At 37.9% G+C, this 27392-nt stretch overlaps 1 protein-coding gene across 1 annotated transcript in view; it reads right to left on the bottom strand.

The window, feature by feature from the left end:
• Window positions 1–27392, bottom strand: part of LOC128991689 (guanylate cyclase D-like) — a 136195-nt gene that overhangs the window by 27029 nt on the left and 81774 nt on the right. The window contains exon 4 of the mRNA XM_054414789.1: window positions 10446–10580. Within this exon, the coding sequence (XP_054270764.1) occupies window positions 10446–10580 (135 nt within the window). The remainder of the gene's footprint in view (window positions 1–10445; window positions 10581–27392) is intronic.

Raw genomic sequence — 27392 nt, 5'->3', positions numbered from 1 at the left:
GTTAATAGACAATGGTTTCCTTTTACTGATTTCCAAGTAAATATGTTTTACAAGTAATTTTAAACTTTAAATGTGTGCTCAGAGATAATGAAGTTTTGTGACTGATCATGGCAGTTAAAATGATAAAATACAATTAATCCGTCAGTATTCGTCATCCTCAAATCTGCCGTCCTCGTAACTTCATCACTGGCCTCAATCAATCATATGTTTAATGTTGTGATTGATAACTCAATTAATTTGAAGTTATAAATTAGATTATATTTTACCTTCTTATAAACTTTACTGTCCTATTTGGAAAATATCAGTATAGAAGCGTTAGTTACAACGTTAAATTTTGATGGTGAAATTGCAATCTGATTAAACAAATATATAAACACGTAAGTACAACATAAACACCGTATTGTCAGTTTACTGTAATCATTGGGAATTCATTTAGCAGGTTTTGAGGTTAAGATACGTTTTAGAGATCTTGATAACATCCCGAATTGTCGAGAATATTCCGTCATAATTTGAGGGAGTTTTACAAATTTTCTAATTACCTAATAAAAGAATTAAAAAAATTAAATTTCTTAATTCTTCTATGAACACACAAACCAATCCATACCTATAAATATTTTTCTTCTAACAATTAATTAAATATTAAAGTTTTTTTTTTATTTCTTCATCAATTGTAATTTTAATTTTAGATCCGTCAAATTGACCATGTATTTACGAAGATGCATAAAACGGTTTTTGCGTCTATCACCAACATTAATATTTTACACAGGGAACGGTCAAAGTTCTGAGTACAGTAACGATCGAAGGCTTGGAATCGAACCAGCGATTTTCAGATTTGAAGGCGAGCAAAACTACTCGGCTACCCGGACACTGAGAACACCATGCAGTTTAAACTCAATCTTAATTTAGACGAATTTTTAAAAATAAATGTGTACTTTACATCGAAGCTGTTAATTTATTGTATAAACTCCGTTTCGGACGGATAAAGATAATTTTTGAGACTGACTTGTATTCATCGGACTGTTACCAAAAAATGTGAGCTTTTTATTATGTGAGGTTGAAATAACACACACAAAAGCCATTTAGACATAAATACACAGCAATTGCTGTAGTCGTAACTACGTGCTTTTATGACGTGTCCGTAAAATTATATCTTAACAAGAATATAAAAAAGACGAAGAAGTCAACGAAAACAACCTAACATCGTCCGTCCACAAAGGTTACGTAATTACAATAAGCTACAGCATATCTTTCTATTGTAATTAAATCCTCTCAGTGTAGACCCGGGTGGTCAAATTAAAGTTGTACGTCAAGTTTCCTGTGTCAGTTCTCAATGTATAGAGTAATATCCTTGGCACAATTGAACAAGTATAAACAACACAGCAATATGGACGAGTTGTAATGTTTGAAGTAGATCGAAAGTGAGATATTTCAATGTCTGCCAACAGTCGAATCCTGACAGTTATAATCGATTTCGTAATGGACCGGACAGGACTGTTGAAGATAGCCTTTTATATAAAACTACATATTTAACTAGATGAAGTTTTCTCGCAGATTTTTAACTGTTGCATGTACCGTTTTGTACAATAAATTAAAAAATAATTTATATGTGAAAGGGGAGAGCAATTTAAGAACAACTTTAATAATAAAGTACGTAAGAAATGTCACAGTTTTCGTATCCTCATGAAAGACTTAGTCTAATTGATCAAAACTTTCACACAACAGGCGTTGCACAGCATAGAGTAGACAGAACTTAAAAATACACCCCTAATTAACTGTTAAAAGAATGTATGGAAGGACTGTTTTTCTTCTTTTTACTTAGACAACGTAAATACAATACTTATGTTTTAATCAAAGCAAAATTTGATATTACTTAAGATCTTACACTTTTAAGGTTATCATAATATTTGAAACTATTTAGATATTCTAGAGTTTTTAGGACCATAGTGTATGAGATAAAAAGTTTTATGTAATTATACTGAAATGATCTGCAATTCTGTTATCAATCCCAAACATTAAAAGATTTATTTCGGCGAATAATGGGGTTGGATGATTGACAGATTTGAGGATTATGAATGCTGACGCGTTGATTGGAAATTATAATTGCCATTATCAATCATAAAATTGTTTACCTCTGAAAACACGACAAAATATAGCTTAAAAATTAGGTTATCACATTTACTGTGGGATGTTATTGTTATTGTTACTTGTCCACGAAGGTGATGATAATTTTAAAAACAATGATGTAGCAAAAAGGTATATTCATTAAATACAGGTAAAATATCAATTTGGAAACTGGAACGGACGGAAACGCTCTCTTTGTTTGACGAAGACAATAGGTTTGATCAGTGAAAGTGCCTGAAAGTGATCAATGAAAGTGGGACGTATACATACGTCACTACCTTGTCTCTTATATTCGGGAAAATAACTTGTAAACAGCGCTCGTACTGTGTTGAGCTTTAAACTATTAGATGGACTTAATAAATAATAGTGAATGTAAACGTAGTCTAATATTTATTTTAAAGACTTGACTTAATTTGACAATTTTTACTTGAACAAAATTGTTTTGTAATGACAAAAGTACCATTAAATATTTGTCTAAAAAATCACACAAATAAGATTTATTTAATTTAAGCATTACAATTATTTTAGTTTAAATTATGATGGATTTAATTTAAATTAAGTTTTGTGTAAATGAACACTCAAAAATGTTCTTCAATCCATAATAAACTTAGTCATTAAAGTTCAGTCTACATCACAATGAAACAGTACATCCAGAGTGAAACAGTAAAATACGTAGTTTTAAAATAAAAACTATATGTATTGGTATTGTAATGAAAATCTTATATGATGTTACTAAAAGCACATTATTTTAACCCAATCACTAATCAGAAATGGAATATGAGTGAAGAATGAGAGAGATACCGTATATGGTTTTGTTTCCTTGGATCAGCTGTTTCTATTGTTAGGGTCATTTATACCCTTGTAATGAAGAACAGCTGTGTCCAACAACGATCAAAACACTAATGGCTTTCCCTAGGATCACATTAGGCAACCTTATGCCTTAAACGATATTTTGATTAGTCAGGGCAGTTACTAATCTACCTACGGTAATTATGTATTACTTTATTAATACTGGATATAAGGCTTTAATTAGCTTCATACTTTACCAAGTCATTAATCTTAAAATTTGTAGTTTGGGTTGACGATGATTCCATTACTGCGATAATATTACTATAATGTTGAATTACTTATGAAATGGGCCATATTATGTATGGTAAGTGGTATGGCAACTGATATTACAAGAACGATGTTTACGTTATATATTAACAATGAAAAAAAATTATAACAGCTTATGTAAAGGATATTATTAAATATTTGCAACAAGAAAACAGTTTTTTTATAAACCTTAAAAATGGATAATCGTTATCATACACATTATATAGGCTAAATAAATGCAAGAAACTTCCTAGAAGGGAATATTTAAGTTTGGGTGACGATGATTCCATTACTGCGATAATATTACTATAATGTTGAATTACTTATGAAATGGGCCATATTATGTATGGTAAGTGGTATGGCAACTGGTGTGGATGCCATGATTATACAATATGCTATGTTACATGGAAAGGTTCTATCTATTGTTTACGTGTGTTTCATGTTTGTTACACTTGGGTGCGCTGATGTCGACTAAACATTTCAGTCCCATGTTGTACAGTACAGGTACTGGGGTACAGTATGTACAGGTTACTGGGGTTTTGATTCCAACGATATTACAAGAACGATGCTTACTTTATATATTAACTATGACAAACAATAACACGTTGGGGAAATTCATAAAAGCATTAGATCTGGATCCTGCATGTAGAGTTCTCAATATATTGTGAAGTCTGAATCATGCGTTAACGTGTGTTTCATGTTTGTTACACTTGGGTGCGCTGATGTCGACTAAACATTTCAGTCCCATGTTGGGATACATTGTACAGTAGATGCTACTCGTTGGTATTTAATAATTTTGAAGTTAGTATAAAACCATTCAGTTTAGTCATAGTGGTTTTCAAATTGCTAAAATAACATATAAAAAAATAAACACAATTTAAAATTATTAAACAAAAATGGACTTCTTAATTATTTCCAGCTCTATAATGGTGATAATTAAAAAGAAAAAGGATATTGATTTGCAACAAGAAAACTGATTTTTATAAACCTAAAAATTAAAATTTATAATCGTTATACACATTATAGGCTAAATGCAAGAAACTTCCTAGAAGGGAATATTTAAAGTTTGGGTGACGATGATTCCATTACTGCGATAATATTACTATAATATTGAATTACTTATGAAATGGGCCATATTATGAATGGTAAGTGGTATGGCAACTGGTGTGGATGCCATGATTATACAATATGCCATGTTACATAGCAACGTTCTATTCTATTGTTAACCTCACCTCTGGAGTTATGCACAGCAGTCAATTAATGCCTGATAGGCTCTAGGGTTTGCCCTTGTACCAATACATTATTTAGACAGTTCTGAATGAATTATTAACTAGCCTAAGTACGTATACAATGCCCTGATATGAACGAAATAGTAAACACATTCATTGTAACTATTGGATATATATTTTTTCAAAATCCACCGTGATTTCCTTGGTTGGTTTTATGACCAGAATGTCAAAATAATAACGTGTTATGTTTATAAATATAGATGTTCAAATATTTTCTTGTACTGATCAATTGCACCATACTCAATTTTGTACCATAGCTTTATTGCTGTTTTCGTTTAATTAAGTAGGCTATTTTAATCTTTGGTTTACATTACGATAATTTTGTTGTATACTACGCCTAATTTTGAAAAAAGTTAAAAAAATAACGCACCGCTGCTGTTTAACTGTAACCAGTTTAAAACAGGTACATCTTGGTGAACAATCAACAATTCGACACCACGAGGTCAACGTAATCAGTAAATATTAAATAATATTCTTTACTTTAAATAAGTAAAGTGCACCCTTTACACGTAAATAAATTTAAAACTATGAATGAATACGTAAAGGGTAAAAATACTTGTAGATATTGAATTAATTGTTGCAGTTAAAGATTTTATAATAAGGGTTCCACTTAAGACGAATTCATTGTTTTTTTTTATTTTTTTTTACTTTCATGATCATCAATCAAACATACAATGTGGGAAGCAAAATCACCATTTACTGCAAGTTAGTTCACATCTCTCTGTAAGAGCTTATATCTTGTTATATGCTGCTCAAGATGCCTATTGTGAGCCCAGCACATTGTTGTGTATTTTGTCTAATGGTTATCTGGGAAGCCAAGTGGTGTTAGTGCTCACCTTCAAATATCAAGTTGGTTGGTTCAAATCCAAACGAGATCGTTTCTGGACCCACATGATGTTATTCGACTAGCAAATGGTGCATGGTAACCAGTTAGCACTGGGGTTGGATAGAAAAAGAACTGGGCTTTGGAAAGTTATCCCACAAAAAAGTAAAACATACCAATGGTGTGTATGGAAAGATATACAAAAAGTAAATCTCAATTCACTAAAATATAGATTTATTAACTTCAATTAGAAATCTAGTAAACATATAACTGTGAATACGAGTTTGGACAGTACTGAAAAAGATGTTAACCTAGCCTAGTCCAGTTGTGTTCAAACATTCGCCAGCCAAACAAACAAACAATTGGAGCTGAGCAGCGGTATCCTTGAAACTATGTTAACACAATCGGTTGATCATAGTTGCCGTCAATGCAAGGACCATTAATTACACAAATGTTCGCTATCAATTGTGTTACTAATTCTCCTGAACAAGTGGTGTGTAACTTAGGTACCGAGTTGTCCCATTAGAGCACATAACTGAATGTGAATACACATTGTGTCTGAACCAATAGACAAAAGGTAAAAAACACTAGTTTTGATTTGATTAAAAACTAAATTACGTCATGGTGGGTAACGTGACTTAGTACGTTTTCTAGTTTGTGTATGAAAAAAAGGACAAAACACTGGCGTTGGGTTAGAATGTAAAAAAATGTTCTCAGAGTATACAATTTTGTTGTCCTTTTACAAGTTAGAGTACGTAGTCTATTTTTGTAAAATTGTACAAGTTTGGTACAAAACCACAAATAAATAACACCTAGAAAAAATACGAGCAAAAAAAGCTCGTATTAGGTCAAGCAAAACATTGAATCAAATCAACGAATGTCATAAAATATATTATTTTTTCGCCACACTACTGTGAAATTACCTGTTTAGTTACATGTTTATCACTTGAAAAAATTTATCATTACATTGTTTACTAGGGAAAAAGAATGTTTACTACATTTTTTGATTTTGCCGACGTAAAAAACTAAGATTTGTTATTGTTTTGTCAACTGTGTCAATGTAGAACAAACCAAAACCGTACAACCAAAATATTAATTTTCAATTGAAGGCAAAACCTAAAACTGCTATGAATTTTGAAATGTTCCTAACTGTATAAAAAAATAATGTCTGCTTTAATTAAGCAATTAATTAGTCTTTGTAGTGTAGCAAAAAGTAACGTTCAAAACTATAAGTGCGTCTATACATATTCTCGACCATTTTAAGTGTTCGATAAATCTCGCACTTCAAACATGGTCTCAAATATGTAATGCATTACTTTCTACTCTTGCTATGAAATACAATTCGTGTCCAATGTATGTGTTAGCCACGTAAAACATTCTCTTATACAAAAAATCTGATAATAATATGTTTAATATGTTATTTTAATCATCAGTAATGAAGACACACGTTATGACAATTGTATGTCTCTGGTGTACATAAAACAAGTTATTTTCTCTCTGATTTGAGTATTTTCACAGTAATCGTCATATTAAATTCTTCTCGGTAGAAATCCAATGCCGTAGGGAAAGTCTGTATTGGCGGGAATAAGCTCTGATTTGGCGGGAAACAATCAATAGCTTCACCATGAACCAACGCTGCTTGTACAGTAGTTTATAAAGACATGTTCAACCATCGAATATTGTAAAGAGCAATTCAAGACATATTTTTTTTATCAAACTTTGTCAATATTGTTTTAACTGCCGAGATTTTACGTTTAAGTTTAAATAAATTAAGTAGCCTACGTTTATAAGAAAATCATTAACTTAAATAAGGAGTAGTTGATTGTAAATAGCTTTTGTAACAAATCTATTCTTATATCCATTAACATGATTGTCGAAGTGCATGGATAGTAAAGTTATTTACACTGACGAAGAATGTAATGACTACGTAATCCTATTGTAAAAAGTAATTTAAAGAAAATAAAAGAGTTAAGTACACAAGAATAGCTGAAAGAGGAATATGTAAAAGAGAAACACTTACGTAATAGAATTGGTTTTGCACGGTTATATACGAGATTGTAATAACATTCACACATGAGCGTTTTTCAATTTCCAACAACCTCTCGCCTTTATTCTTCACAGCGAGATAACTAAAGTAAAACACTACATTGCTCACTTGTTTATACTGACTACAAAGTTAAATTGTGGTTGAGTTATTGTGGTGAGCTTTTAAATATTGCACGCTTTTACAATTAAGTATTGCTACTTAATGCTATTTTAATACAAATAGAATTTGATATAACATAGATAACTATTGATGATTCAGGAGGAACAGGAAATCAATTGACCTTTCACTGTTCGTGTAGTAGACTGATTAAACTGCATTATATATACTTTAATTTCCACTAGTTAATTTTTACTCATGTGGGTTTGGAGATAACCTTTTTGACTACTACAATAGATAGCATAGATCTTATATTTTTACAAGTTGTATCGTCAAATATTTATGTTCACAATTGTAGTGAGATCAGGGCCGTACCTAGATGCTCCTTTGTACGTGGCGAACAGCGTAAGTGCGCCCTCCGGGGGGTCGGGGGGGGGGAAGCGGGGGGCCCAGGGCCCCCCCCCGGACAAATGTTTAAATTTTAACATCAGTAAAACACATTTTAAAGCAATTCTGACTCTTTAAACATAAAAAAATCATTCAGATTTTGAAATTGAAAATTTAACTTTTTGCTAGACTATAATGATTTTTTATGGTTTTTGCTTAAATGATTGGTTAAACAATATATTTGTATAAAACATAATGATCCGTTATCCCAATTTTATCACAATGTATATTAAGGTAATTAAGTAAACAATTAAGTATCCCTTTTTGTGGAATTTAATTTTAATAAGTAGGCCTAAGTTACAATAAGTACAATTTGTACAGAGTTATTTACATAAGTTGTAATAGTTACAACTGTTTTCTGACTTCATCAATATAACCAATAATAATTGCATTATCCTTGCTGTAACGAGAGCAAACTCATTGATTACTTTATTGAAATCAATTTTTGATGCTTTGTCATTCTCATACTCGATTGATAAAATTGCCAAACGCCCGACTCCCGACTGCAACTGAACTGATCAACCGACAACGATAACTGAAACTGAGGCCTCTTATAGGCCTCTTTTATGCACGGCGTTTTCGGTCGGGCGAAATCGTCGGGCGGAATCGATGTCCCTTTTATGCAGTTTCTCCGCCGAGCGGAATCCGCTGATGCCCGTGGTGGGGGTGGTCAGTGCTACCAACTTCGTTCATTTTGCCATCGTCAGTGACCCAAGATGGATCCTTGTGTATTGGTGTATACTTATTTGTTCATGAAGAGAAATAGACGACGGCGAAGGAGATGGGCTGTACACCCGGTTAATGAAAGTAGTAGGGTGGATGGGGCTTTCACAAACCAATTATTTTTATATGGGTTGCTGCGAAATGATGGGGAAAAGTTTGAGAAGTTCCTACGAAACAGTAAGTTTGTATTATTCCGCGGATTTAAACAAAAATGTAATTAATTCTCATGCAGTAATTTTTTCCCCTAATTACATCATTTTTTTGTACTCTTCAATCAATTACAATGAATGATATTCTATTTACAATGATTACCGTAGGTGATTTCAATACTGTGGATGACAGAGCCTGGGGTAGGTTGGCAGCACTAAATTCCGCCCGACGGAAAACGCAGTTGCATAAAAGGGTTCCATTTGAACCTATGTAAAAACACGCTCCACGAAACGCCGAAACTCGGCGGAGTCTAAGTCCTCCGTCGGCCTCCGACGGAATTCTGAAACGCGACGGAGATTCCGTCGTGCATAAAAGGGTCCCATTTGATCCCATATTAAAACACTCGCCGACGGAAAGCCCGATAGATTCTGATAGATTCCGCCCGACGGAAAACGCCGTGCATAAAAGAGGCCTGAACGCCGCAACACCGACCGGCGGACAACGGTTTTTAGCGGCAACGAGTTGGCAATCGTTATTTAAATAACAGGTTGCCGCAACACATTATTGGGCAGCTGCGTTATCGTTACAACCGTTGCCGGAAAACAACGATAATTTCCAAATGTACTAAGTAGAGTATAAAGGCTTAACGCTGAAAGTGGCACTGGGACTGGACTGGAGTGTGGAGTGGAGGAGAACTGACAAGTGACAAATCAAACAGTAATACGCCCAGCGTTGCCAACTTAGAATTAACACAAAAATAACTAAACAACATAAAATAAGTATAACCACAACCACTAACATAAATGTAATATAAAACGTCAATTTCTATTTTTTTCATCTAGCTCACAAAAAAAATAAAATTTGCCCATATTTCCCATTTGCGTTCTTGCCCAACCAGCACCCATTTTGCGCCCTTGTCTAACCTGCGCCCTTGGCAGGGGCCACCTTCGCCACAGCCTAGGTACGGCCCTGAGTGAGATAGATTACTATACTAACTAGTTTAATTTAAAATAATGTTAATATTTAGGCCTACCTATGTAAGAAAAAATAAGTTTTTAAGATTTAAGTTTGGAGGTATTAAGTAATTCAAGTTTTTGGTTGTAGTGCAAACAGTCCCCAAAATAACTGTAAGAGAGAACATTTGTGTTTCTAGGAACAATGCGAAATATTCCATAATTTATACCTTCGTAAACATTATTCCATCTAAAACCAATTTGTGATTGTATAAATTAGTACCTCATGAATCAAACAATATTTTTGGGCCACAATCGATAATTTCACCACTAGAATTCTATCCTGCAGGGTAAAATATGATACGCTATTTTCAATGGATCTTGATTTTGATTTGATATTTTCTAATTAGTACACCAGATTTTAGAAGTATTGTTAACTAATTTTCGTGAAAATCAACACTTTTCAGTAGGGAATCTCCTAAGTCTTTTAGCAATAAAAAAACGTTAAGTTTTAATGGAAGTTACTGATTTGAAGCACTTGGTTGAATCGTTGTGAATTTATGTTTGAGAAACCGATCCCTTTTTGATTGCCTCCCAACTATAAAAATAGTTTTTGGGAATTGTTTCCTCTCACTGTCGCGTGTCCTATGCTGAGTCATCTCTTATACATAATGAAACGTCCATGTTGAGATGTCACTGACCTTTGGTGTGAGGTAGTGACGCGACAATCGTGTCCAGCTTGGTCGGGTTCAGAACGACGTTTTGTCGAACTGTTACTCCGCCCGTCCTCAGGGCAGACTCCAGCTGTAGAGCCACACTTGGCCACCAACCACGCTCTGCAAGCGAAACATACATAAACGCCATATATACACACTATTCATAGCATAACATCCTGTGACGTAGGAGTCAAATCTGTGCATGGAACTTATCAATACAAGGGATGAGCAATTCAGGAGCACAGCAAAGGGTGAGTCGATTCAGAACAAGCACTAACCATACCGATTCAGTTTTAACTGGGACTCGAACCCAAAACATCACTGCTTTGCTTAACAATCCGTCGCGCTACCAACTCAGCCACTGGCTTACTAGGTATTTGTAAAATAATTCAAAAATTTTGCAATCGGATCACTGAGTTATGCAATCATATACATACGCAATGTGTATACATATCATACTGTAAAGGTATACTACCTCGACATAACCTTAGACAATACAATTAATACTTAACAACCAAAACTAAGGTTGAACAAAGTATTGACATGGTTTCTTTCATGAATAAACATAGTTTCATAAAACATGAATATATATATATATATATAAACTTACACTAGGCTGTTAAGGGGACAACAGAATAAGAGAACAGTTGACTGTTCTCTCATCAGCGTCTGGTATAGTAAAATTTGTCAGTATTGCCAACCTTCATAGAACAACCACCAAATGAGAGGGAAAATAGATAATAAGAGGACAGCAAAAGGTCCCTTTAACATCTTCCCACATGGCATGGCTGTTGAGAGGACACTTAACCGTCCTCTTATTCTTATGTCCTCTTAACAGCCTTGTGTAAGCTTAAAGTGTCCTCTCATCAGTTCCATGTATAGTAAGCTTGGTATTAACACTAAATTTTACTTTCCTTTTCTTGATTATGAGTTTAATTACGTAAAAGGGTAGAAAAAATGTTACATTAAGATATGGTCTAATATGAATATTTATCACTGCCTATACATACCTATAAAAATGTTCTATACTACTGTCCAGCCCCATAAATATTTCCAATCCCCATCCATCCAATATATATTTTCAAAATCAAACTCTTTTCGCATCACTCACCCGCGTACCCATATAAAATAATGTTAATTTTTTTTAGATTTTTAGATTTTTTATGCTGTATTATTGTTTTTGATCAAAAGTTGATACCCACGTAGTGTGCCTGAATTTTAACCGTTTTGCCGCATCTCTTACCGTTTTTAAGATATAAGCATTTCTAAAACAATAAAGCAATGCCACTCCGGCAGTGCCTGGAGTTTAACCTTTGCACCTATTCTAGAGCCAACGTTGACATTATAATACAGTGCATTGACATACAAATGAACATGTTTAATATATTTAACAAATGGTACCCATATAAAATAATGTTAACTAGGTGGCTTTCGCAGAGGCATCCACAAAATTGAGCGGAGTCATCAGGGTTCCATATAAATATATTGTTATTGACCTTCACCATCGAGCTTCATTATTATTTTTACCTACAATTTTAAGTGAAGAGAACATTTGTGTAAAGATAAATATTGGTGTAATTAGATTAGCTACACGTTGATTCGTAAAAAAAGGGGAGTAAAAAACACGGAGATGTAATTTTAGGCATTTTCGGAGACCTGCATTTACATTTTAAGTTTAAACCCTCAGGGTTAGTCATCAACTTATTCTAAAACCGGGTGGTACAGATGTAACTTAAAAATCAACCCTTTACAGTTTCGAATCCTACCATTTTGGCTACTAATAACTGCATAAGAGGGCTTTATGTGATGGTTAGAGTATAAGTGAAACCAAGAAATATATTTTCGTTACAAAAGTTATATTAACATTCACATTTGCATTTATTCAAGCGTTTAAACCATAACCTAAGTGTTACACGTTAATAATTTGTATAATCAATCGGAAGGTGATCGAAGACGAAGATTAAGCCGTCGTGTTTTGGCTAAAATGTCTGTGCTTCCTAGTCGACCTTGTCACAGAAAACATACTATAACCATTATAGTAGTACTAGGTAAAACCCGTCGAAATCGACGGTTGCTTTAAAGGCTTACGACAATTCTTCTAACTGCGAAAAAAGAGTGAAATTACAAAAAATGTGCGCATTTACCATTGTTTAATGAATACGGTAATAAATAGGTGTAAAAACAATAATGACTATTATGCGTTAGTTACAAAATATGGTTGATCATTCAATGAATAACATATTTCTTATATCGTCCGTCATAGGAGTTATTGTTCCTATGTTAACTGGTTTATCTTCTTTTTGATGAATATAATATAAAGAATGCTTTTGGAAGAACCTTTATATAGCATTAAAATCGTATTGGTGGATCTTTTGTGGTACACACTTCTGCGATTTCATCAGTGTTATGCAGATTAAATCTGTGTGTGTGTTTTTTTTAGAAAATATATGTTTGTTGAGAAGGCACGTTCTTATTTCAAAGGGAGGTCCACCCTAAAGCTGTGAAAGTTTTATTTTTCCTTCGTCACGTCGGTCATCATACCGTACTTCTGTGCCAATGAATGACCCTCTAAATTTAGCAATTTTAGCATAAAATTGATTCCATGACATGCGGATGTCAGTTTTCTCAGCCTTATCAATTACATAAAGTGATCAATATAATGATATAATATATCCTCGGAATGTTAGGTGTAGTGGAATATACTTGGAGTGATGCTGTCTTTTATTCTCGAAATGAGGGACCTCGTTCTTATGGCCATGCGGCTTCATTGGCAACAAATAATGCAAATGACAAAGCAATGCTGCATTTTCAAAAAGCAAATACTGTAAATTGTTACGTAAATAGTGACGTTTACATGCATTGTTGTTAATCAACGTATCTTAGAAAGGATGAGGATATCTAGTTCAAAAGGAACACGACCTTTCTGTCATGACAGTAACTGCTTAAATGGTAATTACTCTTTGTGACATTTGTTTTACATTTGAAGTGTAGTGTTATTTTCACAAATCTCACTTAAGGCCAACCAAGCGGGCCCCGGTCCGTAATAGGCCACTGCAAAACATATTTCAAGATATAGGTACTATTTTAATTTTAGGCAAGGTTTCTGTGTTTGGATATTATTAGACACGATAAGAGCACAATGAACTTCTTCTGCAGATCTTTATCATCTTTTGGTTAAGAGAAATATAAATCGAATGAATAAGTGTCACAATCCAAGCGCATTAAAATGGCTCTGGCCTGAACTTTTTTGTAGGATCGAGTTTGGACATTTTGTTTATGTTACTATCTGGGTAAGTTACCGGTGCATTTTGAGATATTTCTTTTAGAGATAAATTAAATGGGTTTTGTTGCTGAGTAGCGCTAGTAAACATGTACAACCCTTTTCGTTAGTTTAATAACATTCAAAGGCTCTATTCTGTTTTCACTAAGCTGAACGAATACATCGAAGTAACACCTCTAAAAAGTCTGCAATAAATTGCAATTTTGCAGATTAATGACTTTCTAAATCATACACACATGTCTTTATAAAAATTATTAAAATATTAATCCAGTTGCTGTAAACCACTATTAATTTAAACAAAATATGAACACGGCTCATATGGGCAACGTGCCCTTCTGCACTTGTATTATTTTGTATTGTATTACACAATCGAAATCTTTTTTAATAATTGAAAACATGTATGGAAATGATCTCATGAACCTATCTGTCTTGAATAATATGACAAAATATCGGCAAAAGTGGTCAAAAAAGCAGACACCAACCCGTACAATAGATATAATATAATTCGATAAGAAATCATTTTAAGAGTTTCTGTAATATTAAGATTTTCCAATGATTTCGTAATTGAACGTTATATTGCAAAACATGAGATGATGCAGAACAAAATAAATTTTAAAATCAGAAAATTACATTGCAAATACTTCTTTTTGACAAACTCAGTAGTGTTGTTTAAAATGCAATTTTAATATTAACAGTTGCTTCATTAAAAAGTAGTGAAAAATTATCCATATGACGATAATGTAAACAAATCTGGGAAGGAAACTTTAAAGGATTTTAGGGCAGAGCCCTAAGGGAATTTACTTCGTTTTTCTGTTGATGGCTCTTCTACAGACCGATACCTTTTCTTGGACACCTCTACCAAGTTTCTACGCCCAGCCGTTCTCTCAAATTAGTGGGGACAAAGTTTCCAATTAAATGTTTAGATTCCCCCATGTTAATCTTAAGGGAGAAACCCCAACTTTGACGGAAGATCCTGCCCAAACTAATAAAGATTTCAAAATATGAAAACCATTTTACAAATCTACAAATCAGGGTAATTTTTTGGCACCTTAATCATCAAAATCGGTTCAAAAATGAGGGAGGAGTTTTGTTCACAAAAATCGGCTTAGCGTTATATATATATATAGATGTTTTCTGTATCCTTGTTGATCTCAACAAGATGGAACTATTTGCTACTTGGCGGCATTTCAAACACATCATAAAATCCACAATTATTGAAGGAAACCTGCGTATGGATGATATGTAAATTTTTTTAACGTGTATGGTTTTCATTTAATCTAATTCATCACTTTTTTATAAAAGCTAACATTAAAAATTCAGTTTTTCTCAAGTAAACCAATCACATAAAAAATATTAACTAAGACACTATTATTTAAAGAGCTGTATGTATTACCATGTAAACACATAAACTTTGTTCGCATTAAAACATGTAGTTCTGTTCTTAAAAACCCCACAAGATTTATAAACTAACTAGAGGACCCATGCTGCTCCGCAGCGTTGAAATAAATATCATATCCCAAAAATAATTAAACTTTTACGAGCAAATTTCGTTTACATATAAGCCGAGTGAGACTGCAGAAAAATATATGCTTGATAGGAAGTTTGTTTGTGCTTACCTTCAACTTGAGGCCTTGATCATGAAAATCGGTCGGGTAGAAGAGCCAAACGAACCCGGAAAAGAAAACCAAGTCTAACTCCCTTAAGAAATACATGGGGAGCAAATTTCGCCTACGTATAAGCCGAGTAGGACTGTAGATATATATATATGCTGATACTTGATGTGAAATCTGTGCGTGCATACCTTCAATTTGAGACCTAAATAATGAAAATCGGTCGGGTAGAAGAGCCAAACAAACTCGGAAAAGAAAACCCAAATGTTTTTAATAATACAGGGTGAGTTTTAAATGAGTTCCCCCGCCCTACTTTTTTCTACATTTCTTAAGATATCAACTTCGGACCACGTCAGATCATTGTAGTGTAGTAAGTACTTCGTTTTGACTGGGTATACATTTTTGGGCGCAATCTTGGATCCGCCATTATTGGATACAAAGTTTTTTTTCAAATGTAAAGGTTGGGTTGTGACCCATTGTTTCAAACTAGAATTTTACGCTGATTACAATGCCGCAATTAGTTTCTAAAAATCATGATCCGTTCTAAATTTATGAGGACTTTTTATAACTTTATTTTTAGCCCTGTTTTAACATTGTGCATTTACAAACTAAGACCATAATCTCAAAATAGTGCTAGATAAAGATGAGTATACACCACCATTCATTGTCGACCTATTATCACTTGGTTATGACGGATATATTTTTTTCTGCCGCCATCTTGGATCTGCCATTTTGAAATGTGATAAACTAATTTAAATATGAAAGGGGTGTTGTGACCCATCATTTTGAACTGCTTTTTTATGCTGAACTCAATGCCACAATCCGTTTTTGTTTCTCAGGCTTTCTTGATGAAATATTAAAATTATCTTACTTAAATTTCCAATATTTCAAAAAACAAATATGAAAATGCAAAACGGATTGCAAATCGGAGGAATCCGATTTTGGCATTTTCAAACTATCGAAAATATACCATTTAGGCTGTATACGTAAAAGTACGGACAAACTAACTATTTATAAAAACAATATTTTTGTGTTGAAACTTAAAAACAACTAGCTGTACCCACGGGCTTTGCCCCGTTTAACTTCATATGTGAGCTCGTTCGCATGGCTCAATCACGTCCTGGATGAAGTTCGTTCGCTACGCTCACTCAGCTTTAGGTTGGAGCTCGTTCGCTGCGCTCACACGTCCTGATTGAAGTTCGTTCGCTACGCTCACTCACCTTTACGGTTGGAGCTCGTTTGCTGCGCTCACTTGCCTTCAGGTTGTATGTAAGGTTTCTTATGTAAAAGATTACGTAATCTCTAAACGATAATTGGTACATATATCTAGCAAACATTCGGAGGAAATGTGACAAAAAACGCACAAATCTGGGGTTTTGGACGTTTGTAGTTTTACTTCCTAAGTAGGAAAAGTACCGATATCGTTGTCGAAATGTAAGTAGTAAAAACCAAAAGTGACACATTGGAAAAGCGAGTTTAGCTACATCTGTAAGTAAAACCTCTGTTACGATCACAGAAAAATCAGGAAGATCTTCCAAGATCGCAGCAACATCCACGATCATCCAGTCAACCACTGCAGTTGTGATTTTTTACTTTGCACTTTACACAAATGTCCTTGAAGCACCGTCAATGATTGGAAACTTTTTTTGTAAGCTACTTGCGATTAATTAAACCGGTTAGGTAAGGCACAACGTTTTTAATCTCACTTGGTTTGGATGTGCTAACAAAACTTGAATCGGAAATGGGTGCGGTATTTGTAAACAACTTTTACTGTAAACATATCAGTGACAGCTAGAAGTGAGAACTAATCCAAACAGCTGATCGTTATTTCATCAAATGTAATAGCATAGACTAACCAACACAAGGGAGCATGTTTTATCTATGGTAATAGTAAACATTGGGAGAAAATTTTACAAAAAACGAACAAAATTGGGTTTTTGATGGTACGTTATTTTGCTTTAAAGGAAGCGAGGCCATGTTTTTATAGCCAAAGACACTCTCACCAATCTAGTAAATACAGACAAATGATTAGAATCTTGATCGGTACTCTATAGTTTTCTAGGAGTAGGCCGCGTAAAATGACATTTTGGCGTTACAGACGCAACCACAGAATGGACAAACAGACATACAGACAGAAATTGAGATAAGACTCGTTTCGGCTTTTTTAGGCTATGAAACGTAAAAATAACCAAAAACTGCATGATTCCAAGCAATGTACAGACAAAACTGTAATTTTATTTATATAGATTGTCTCAAACCCTAAAGCAAACAATGCTGATTCATAATGGTTAAAACACTCTAGCCAGTAATTTTTACTGACCTTATGGCTAGAGACATTATCGATTCACACGGGGACCCGCGTGAAGTTTTCCCCACCATAATGAGCACAAATTATAAAAACATGTCCATAATTTAGTGCTGAATTTGTGCTTCTCAAAGGTATATATAAAAAAAATTGTGCTCAACAATAACACAAAAAAAAAATTATAAAAACTGTTGGCGGGGCTAACTTCACGTTCAGCCCGCCACCAAAGGAATTAACAATGTATTATACATAGAAATTTAGTGCTCATTTTGTGCTACAACAATATATAGTTTTTATAATTTGTGCTCTAAAAAAACCGAGTAAATGAGGAAAAACTGCCGCTGGTGATGACGTCATCCGCCCCGCCACATTGAGCAAATCGGTTGAAAATGGTGTCATGATTTAGTGCTCATTTTGTGCTACAACAATATATATACGTTTTATAATTTGTGCTCTTAAAACACCCGAGTAAATGAGGAAAAACTGCTGCCAGTGATGACGTCATCCGCCCCGCCACATTGAGCAAATCGGTTGAAAATGGTGCCATGGTTTAGTGATCATTTTGTGCTACAACAATATATAAGTTTTATAATTTGTGCTCTTATAATTAATTATAATATAATTTGTGCTCTCTTCACTATCAAAGGTGTTCTTGTCCTGAACACTGAGTAATATGCGCTACCAAATTATGAATAATTGTTTAGGCCTACGAACCCAAAAGAGATAGGCAATTGGTCTATTGGCTGTATGGTCCAGCGAGCAGCACATAGCGTTGAGAAGGCTCATTGGAAAAGCGATTTGAGCATAATCCGTAAACCTCTGTTACAATCACCCACTGCAGTTGTCACTTTACACAACCAACATTGAAGTGCCGTTAATGAGTTGAAACCTTTATGTAAGCTATTAGTAACGCTTATGTAAAAAATGTAAGTTTCCCAGTCATATACAACACTGATTCAAGGTCTCTTTCCCGGTTATCAAAACTGAAGAAAAATTGTATACACAAAGAATCTCTGTTTTCATTTACTGTTACCCTACACATTATTGCACTTGTGATTAATTAAATCCGTTATGTAAGGAAAAACCTCAGGAAAGACGGGTTTAATCCAACTTGGTTTGGATTTTCTTTTGAAATGTGATCGGAAATGATTGCGGTATCTGTAAACAGCATTCAATGTAAACATATCAGTGACAACTAGAGAAAAATAATCTTGATCCGAACAGCTGTTCGCTATTTCATAGATGATTATGTGATAAACATTGGGAGAAAACTTGAGAAAAATTGCACAAAATTGGGTTTCTGAACGTCCGTAAGTTTATTTACAAAGTAATGAGGCCATATTTTAATAGCTAAAGACACTCTCGCCAATCCAGTGAATACATTAAAATGATTCGGATCTAGATAGGTACTCTCGTTTTTCAGGAGAAGGCCGCGTAAAATGGCTCTTGGGCTGTGACAGACAGAAGACAGACAGACAGTAGAAAAAAATTTAGATAAGACTTGTTACGGCTTCTTTACTGTATAACGTAAAAATAACAAAAATATATATATATTTCTGAGCAATGTACAGACAACACTCTAATTTTATTCATACAGGGTGTTTTTTTTTTAAACTTGCATCTTTATTTATGTAAAAACCGCAATAGATAGAAATATGCAGTTTGCGGGAATCATCTATTGACGTAGGGGGCCCAATTGTTTTGAATTCAACGTTACATTGACATTCCCCCCCTTCCCCCCTTCCATCAACTTAATTTTTTTAAATAGCAAAGTACCCCTTGTGACATATCAAATAAAAGAGCATGAAAAAAGAAAATGTTTGATGAAAACAATTTAAAATCGGTTCATAAATTTGCGAGATATTTCCCCCCCCCTCCCCGGAACTTAATTTTTTTTAATCGCAAGGTACCCCTTGTTACATATCAAATGAAAGAGCATGAAAAAAGAAAATGCTTGGTGAAATTTATTTTTCATTTGATATGTCACAGGGGGGGGGGTACCTTGCTATTAAAAACAAAGCTATGGGTAGGGGAAAAGGGGGGGGATTATCTAACAAATTCATGGGCCGATTTTCAATTTTTTTCACCAAACATTTTCTTTTTTCATGCTCTTTCATTTGATATGTCACAAGGGGTACCTTGCGATAAAAAAATAAGTTCTAGGGAGGGGGGGGCGGAAATATCTCACAAGTTTATGAACCCATTTTAATTTTTTTTTTCATCAAACATTTTCTTTTTTCATGCTCTTTCATTTGATATGTCACAAGGGGTACCTTGCTATTTGAAAAAAAAATAAGTTGGGGCAGGGGGTAGAAGGGGGGGAATGTGAATATAACGTTGAGTTCAAAAAAATTGTGCCCCCTACGTCAATAGATGATTCCCGCAAACTGAATATTTCTATCTATTGCGGTTTTTACATAAATAAAGATGCAAGTTAAAAAAAAAAAAACACCCTGTATAGATAACTCTAACAATATCTTCGACGATTTCCTTCCAAAGCTGTAAATAATATATTTCTGGCCTAAAAACGTGTTTTATGCAGTTAAAACTACCAAGAAATATCTAATTTCGTAAAATAATGAACTTGAAAGACAGAACTCTCTAACAGTGAGCCTTATGGGTTACTAATTTGGGAACGAAATAACAAACGAAAATAGTTACCTTAACATCAACAAAAGAATAGTTAGTACTCTCCATTCGAGTCACTTGTGTTTTCTCATAATCTCAAACACTATCCCATAGTTACAATTAAAAAACAAAATATATAAATATACAGCTGATTATAAACAAACCTAATACAAACCAAAGAGGTTTTCATCTATCCTCAGGTAATGTTTAACATATTACAAATAGACTGCAACATTTGATTTGGATGAACGGCAGTGACAAAACACTGATCTGAGAGTATACTAATGACTTTCTTCGAGCAAAGCTCGGTCCCCAGGTGGTAACGGTAAGAGTGGTCTCGGAAACGGTTATTTTTTTAGGTTGAGGAGGAAATAGTTATTTGTGTAACTAGTGGTGAAAGTGGCACTTTGCTGCACACGAGAGCAATGTTTACGCACGAGCCACAGGCGAGTGCGGAATGATCTCGAGTGCAGCAAAGGCCTTTTTCACTCGTGTTACACATTATATTTTTCCTACAGTCACTATAAAGCATATAAATAATTAGTCTTTCAAACACTATACAACACGTTTTTAGGTTCAGCTGGCAACACAAATGGTGCCCTAGAGAAAGTAGTACCCGCGGTCCGTATCACTCCGCTATTTTTCCTCGGCAAGAAATGTGCTCCGCGTTTTGAGAATATAGTTCCGTATGTTTTTGTAATTTGAAGTGGTTTCCGCACCTAAAATAATGCTTCAAAGGTATTTTCTTGTTTATTAAGATCGTAGGAATGTTTTAAAAACGTTTAAAAGAAAAGTCCAGAAATTTCAGAAAGACCGAAACTATAAACACGAAATGACAGGTTAAATCATAGTTATAATAGTCAATCAGCTGTTCATAGTATTATTATCTTTTGTTGCCAACCTATTTCCAAGCGTACACGGATTACGTGCATAATAGAACCACGCTGTTTTGTGTTGTTTCGTTGGAATCCTGATGTGCCGCAAAGTATAAACCGTACGACAAAGTATAAACCGTACGGCAAAGTATAAATATGCAGCAATTAGCAGCTTTCTGTACTATAAACAGTACAAGGAAGCCAACTTTGTCGGGTGACTGTAGGAAAAATGCTTTTACGCACACAGGGGGCCAGCCTGTAGTGTGAGACTCCTGAGTTTATCACAGACTACTCACTAAAAAACCCCTCTACTCTGTTGGACACAGACCTGGAATTGTTTGTCACATTACTTCAAGTCAGGCCAACATGTGACCTAAGCCCACAGGGCTCGCACCGTTTCTGGTATTATTTATTTTTTTGACCTACACCGCATCCCGGTCGTGGTCAAGCTTCTTGGCGCGGAGAACACCCTGGATGTAAAGTGACACACAGGTCCAATTGTCCTCACCCTCCATCATCATCGGTATGACCCATCGACATATAAAACTAACGTTAGTTTTATACATCGATGGTATGACCGTGTCCACCGACAGCAGTCCTACGAACTGTTGAGCCTCTAGGCGGGGCCTTTCCCAATGCTGGCAGTGGAAAAAAGTGTGTTCCACGTCATCGGGAATGCCTGGGCAGTATATGCAATCGGGCGACACGGCTTTGCCCATCCTGAACAAGTACGACCGGAAAAAGCCGTGACCCGTCAGAAATTGGGTGAGGTAGAAGTTCACCTCTCCGCACCGCCGATTAACCCAAGGTTGGACCTGTTGTATCAGTCGCCTGGTCCAGAGCCCCCTTGTCTCCTGTTCCCAGCTCTCCTGCCACAGCTGGAATGTCCGGGTGCGTTCCTCAATTCTTGCCTGGTCCTCCCCACGGCGCTAATAAATTACCTTCCTCTCCGCCGCCAAAAGTTTGACGGGGATGACTCCAGCAACCACCAGGACGGCGGGTTCGGACACTGTTCGATAGGCAGATGCTACCCTTAGTGCTGCCTGACGCTGCACTCGGGCGAGCCGCATCCTATATATCTCCTTATTGAGAGCGTCTGCCCAGACTTCCGCACCGTACAGGAGCACGGACTGGACCGCAGACATCAACAGCCTTCTGCGGCTGGACCGCGGACCTCCGACATTGGCCATTAACCGACTAAGGGAAGAAACCATTTTAGCGGCCTTGTCCGCCGTACGGGTGATCTAGTCTCGCCAGCTGAGCTTGCTGTCCACCATGACCCCAAGGTACTTTGCGGCACGAGTGGTTTGGACTTCAACGTTCCCCACCATCAAAGGCACGATGGTGTTAATCCTCTTTTTAGTCAGAATCACAATCTCAGTTTTGCTCAGAGCGAGCGAGAGACCATGTTCTGCCATCCATGCGTTAATGATGCGCATGACTCGATTTAGCTTCAGCTGGGCAAGCTCAATGCTACGTGCAGCTATTAATGCCGCAACGTCATCTGCATACCCAACTAGGACAGTTTCCTCAGGCATCTCGGATCTCAAGAGGCTGTCGTAGGCGACGTTCCAGAGGTCCGGGCCCAGTATGGATCCTTGAGCAGCACCAGAAGTTACATCCATCGTTCTGGAGCCTTCTGTAGTGTCGTAAATGATGAGGCGGTACCGGAGGTAGTCCTCTATCATGCGCATGAGGTATGCCGGGACGTGGAAAGTGTTCTCAAGTGCGTCCAGCACATCGCACCACCTCGCGGAATTAAATGCGTTTCGCACATCAAGTGTTACAAGCAGCACAACCCGACACGAATAGTTGTTAAACTCCTCAGCTCTCATTACGGCTCGCTTTACCTCCTCAATAGCGTCAACCGTTGACCGTCCCTTCCTGAAGCCGTACTGACGAGGGGATAGATTTCCTGCAGCGACCACGGCTGAATTCAGTCGGGAACGGATCAACTTTTCCAAGACTTTCCCAGCAGTGTCCAACATACAGAGAGGTCTGTAAGAGGAGGGTAGGTCTGGGTTTCCTTTTCCCTTCCCCACGAGCACAAGCCTAGCTGTTTTCCAGCAGAAGGGAAACTTCCCCTCGGCCAGACAGGCAATGTACGTGCTCAAAAGGATTTGTGGATTTATTGAAAAGACTTTCTTCAGGGCCTCACCAGATACCCCATCCGGTCCAGGAGCCTTGTTGTTCTTCAGGGATAGAACGGCCGCCTACAACTCCTCGAGACTGAACAGCGGTACGTCGTCCACCCTTCCAAACTCCCGCAATGGGCGCAGTGTGTGAGTCGGGAAAAGGCACTTTACAATCCTCTCCATAGAGGCCCCGTCCATAACGGAAGGCGGAGAGCGGGTGCCAAGCTTCTTGGTTACTATCTTGTAGCCCAGGCCCCACGGATCGGAATCGACATCGTCCCTTAATTTCTCCCAGCAACTGCGTTTGCTCCGGTTAATGGCCCGGCGAAGAGACTTCCTAGCCACCTTGTAAGCGTCAGACTTAAGACGTCTATCTTCAGGTTCTCTGGCCCTGGTAGCAAGACGTCTGGCTCTCAATGCTGCCTGTCGCAGTTCTGCGATCTCGGTTGTCCACCAGTACACAGGTCGCTTATCGCACCGGGATCTCCTGCAAGGCATTGACTCATCGCAGGCCGAGATTATCAGCCTCATCAATGATGTAACTGATGTCTCTGCGAAAGCCACGCCAGATGCAGCAGGTACCACTGGCTCTCTCCGTAGTATGACTTCGGTGAATTTGGCCACGTCCAGCTTTTTGGTGTTCCACCGAACGGGCACCTGCCGAGACACGGTAGCTTGTCTCTGATGACTATCCAGGACATCAAAAATGATGTACTGGTGGTCACTGGCCGTATAATCCTCTAGGACTCTCCAGGCTCGTATACTCGGCAAGAGGGACTCAGATGCAAGCGTAATGTCTGGGATCGTTCCCCTCATTCCGGGACGCTGGAAAGTTGGCGTGTTGCCCTCGTTTATGACAACAAGTCCAGCCCTGGCAGCAAAGTCCAGGATGTACTTCCCCCGGGAATTAGTGAGAGACATTCCCCACTCGACAGCCCTAGCATTGAAATCCCCCGCCACGACAAAGTGCCCGGCGGTATCGCGCACGCTCTCTTCCAGGCGGTCTATCTTTCTACGAAAATCACGGATAGCCTCGTTGGGGGTGAGGTATACACTAAAGTAAGTGACATCCCCGCACCGGACCCAAACGAATCCTCGGCCCTTCGCGTGACTCCTCACCTGCACTTTAGCTGTATTACGAACCCAGAACGCAGCAGTACCAAGTGTATCGGGAAACCAAAGAGATGGGTCCCTGTCCCGGTACTGGTACTGTTCGCTGACCAAGAGCGCGTCAACACCGTGTTCGAGGGCGAGCTGACTGAGAAGCGCGTCAGCCGTCCTGGATCGATCTACATTGCACTGGAGGATCCTTATCTTCGTGGTTGGGCTTTCGCTTGTTGTAGTGTGCCTTTAAATGCACTGCACTGCCCAGACCCAGCTATATGTTTAGCGTTTTTATCATTGAGGCCTTCCTCCTTACAGAGGAAACAGGTCTCGACTTTACAGTCCCTACGAGTGTGACCCACCTCCCCGCATCGAAGGCAGTTCTTGCCTCGGTCGGGCCCTTCGCAGTTTCGGGAGGAATGGCCGAAATCAAGGCATTTAAAACACCTCGTTACTTCCACCCTCCGTCTCAACCTGCAATTAACCCATCCAACCCTCAAATGCTGGAGTGCCAAAACCTTACTGGCGTTTGCGTCTGCCATTTCGGCGACCGCCATCCGCTGTTGACTCCGGTTTCATGAGCCACACCCTCAGACTAGCCGTTTGTCCGGCAAGCTCGGGGACAGCTTTTTTTAGGGCATCAATGACGTCATCCTCCGTTGACACACAATCCATATCCCGAACCTCGACGGACGTCTTGGGTTCGAGAGCACGAACGGTGCCCTGTCCTTCCACAGCTGCCTTTAGTTCGGCAGCAAAGGCGGCTTTATCTTTAGACTTACCCAGTTTGAGGAGGACGTACCCGTCCCGGGTTTGTCTAATCGACCGTACAACCGTGTCGGTTTGCTCTGGCTTAGCCTTGGCCTTGATAACACCCAAGACTTCGGCGAATGATCTTCCCTCCAAAGGCTTGACCAAAATTGCCTCAGTCCTGGGCTTTTTGGGCCGCGACTTTTTAGAAGCGAGTGCCGAGCCAGGCACAGCTTGGGCCACGCCGGTCGACTGTGCCCTCACTGCCACATATGTCAATTGGAGCCGACTTCCGCGTGCCTCAATTTCCTCTTCTCCTTTTTCGTAAAGCGCTTTTCCCACACAGTCCCAGATGGTGTTTATACGACTGACCCCTTTCGGGAGCTACCCTCAATGGGTGTCGCAGGTTGCTGTGGCTTTAGAGGTTTCGCTGGAGCGGCAACTACGTCAGAGAAGGGCCTAGAAGTCTGGATCGCCTTGACCTTAACTTTAGGCTTTGCTGTCTGAACAACCTCTTCTCTTTTTGGAGGGCTTTCTGATGTAGGCCTCCTGCGTTTCTTGGAAGGTCGCGCATTGTCGTCAGGTAGGGACACCACCTTCTTGGCGATCCTTTCCATGGCCGCCTTGCTCACCAGCCGGCAGGCGAAGACAAAACCAAGGTCGTCCTCGAGCTTAGCCATACCATTTTTAACCACTTGGTTAACTCCTCTCTGCGTCTTAAAGGTTTCAAGCATTGCCTTTATGGTCTGCTCCATGTTTCGAAGCCGGTTTTCAATGTCATTTTCTGCGTCAAGATATTGCTGACGCAGAAGTACCATTCCCGACACTTCCAAATCTAACGCTGCTGTTAGGGATTCCTCCGGCATCCCTTCACCAGACTTAGAGGGTGGTCCACCGTTTCCTTCTCCACTTGTCAAGGGAGATCCCAAAGTCAGGTCTTTTGTGCACCTGAAAGTTGCAGGTGGTGGGGACGTCTTCACGCCTTTCAATGTTGGCGATCTCTGGACCTTGGAGCTTCACCCAAAAGGGTCTCGCTCTACTTCCGACTTCTTTTCTTGCTCATCCGAGCTGCTTATCAAAGATGTGTTCAGGGTATTTGTTTTAAAAGCCATCTTGTGTTTACCAGCGCATCGTGCGGCAAGGGGCGGCCCGGAATAGTCAGGAACGGGTATACCCTCGGGGAAAGCGCCCCTACCCCAGTTCCCCGAGGCCCAACCTCCGTTTTCCCAGCACCGGATACCTGACGTGCCGGGGGTCACCCGTCACAATGTAGAGCCCGACCTCTACATCCATGCCGCACTCCCTGACCAAGGACCGAAATGGCTGGCTTCTCACGACTCACTGAGAATACCCATCGGCAGTGCAGAGCATACATCAACCCCTGCAAACACAACAGGGGCACTCCCAAGGACTCCCAGTGAGAGCGTCGGTCACCCTTTTAGTCGCCTCTTACGACAAGCCCGGGAAGGCTGCGGTTCTATTCTAACCCCGAAACCGCAGGGGGAGGTCTTGGAAACGGTAAGAGGTACGGCAAAGCGGTTAATATACAGGCCTACTATGTCGGTTCCAGCTTTTGATCAAAAACAATAATGCAGCGTAAAAAAATTGTAAAATTTTAATACGTGCCGCAACAGACGTTTCAAGAAACACATACTTTTTTGTGGGGGGATGTTGAAACGCGAAATTGTCACTTTTCTGAATTTTCCTCATGGTTTGGGGCAGAGACCTGTCATCGTGCCAAATTTCTACTTCCTAGCCCGTCTAGAAGTGCCCAAACACTTGTATACCTGATCAGTGAGTGAGTTACACATCGTGCTGTATAGTTAATTAGATAAAATATTAAATACAACAATTTGTTTATAAAAACACAGGATATTTTGGTAAGCACAAATCCGTTATGAGGACACATATTTGGAATTTATACACACGGCTGTTCAGGGGACAGACCCATTTAAAATGTATGGGATTTAGTTGGGAAATTCATTCTCCTACAAGTGTATTGGTATGCCTTTTTTGCCATACACAAGGCTGTTATGAGGACACAAAATGTTATATACAAGGATGTTAAGAGGACTGTCTTCTTATTAATAAGAGGACAGCAATTGTCCTCCTAACAGCTTTGTATATAAATTTTGTCCACTTAACATCCATGTACATATCTATATATATATATATATATATATATATATATATATATATATAAATTCCCCAAATGCGGCTTCTTTAAGGATGCAAAAACGTCAAA

The sequence above is a fragment of the Macrosteles quadrilineatus genome, unplaced genomic scaffold (assembly GCF_028750875.1).
Source record: "Macrosteles quadrilineatus isolate MER2022 unplaced genomic scaffold, UCM_ALF_1.0 Scaffold_4__1_contigs__length_99947679, whole genome shotgun sequence".
In the NCBI taxonomy this organism is placed as follows: domain Eukaryota; kingdom Metazoa; phylum Arthropoda; class Insecta; order Hemiptera; family Cicadellidae; genus Macrosteles; species Macrosteles quadrilineatus.
The sequence above is the reverse complement of the archived record's forward strand: the minus strand, read 5'-3'. Positions and strand labels throughout refer to the sequence as shown.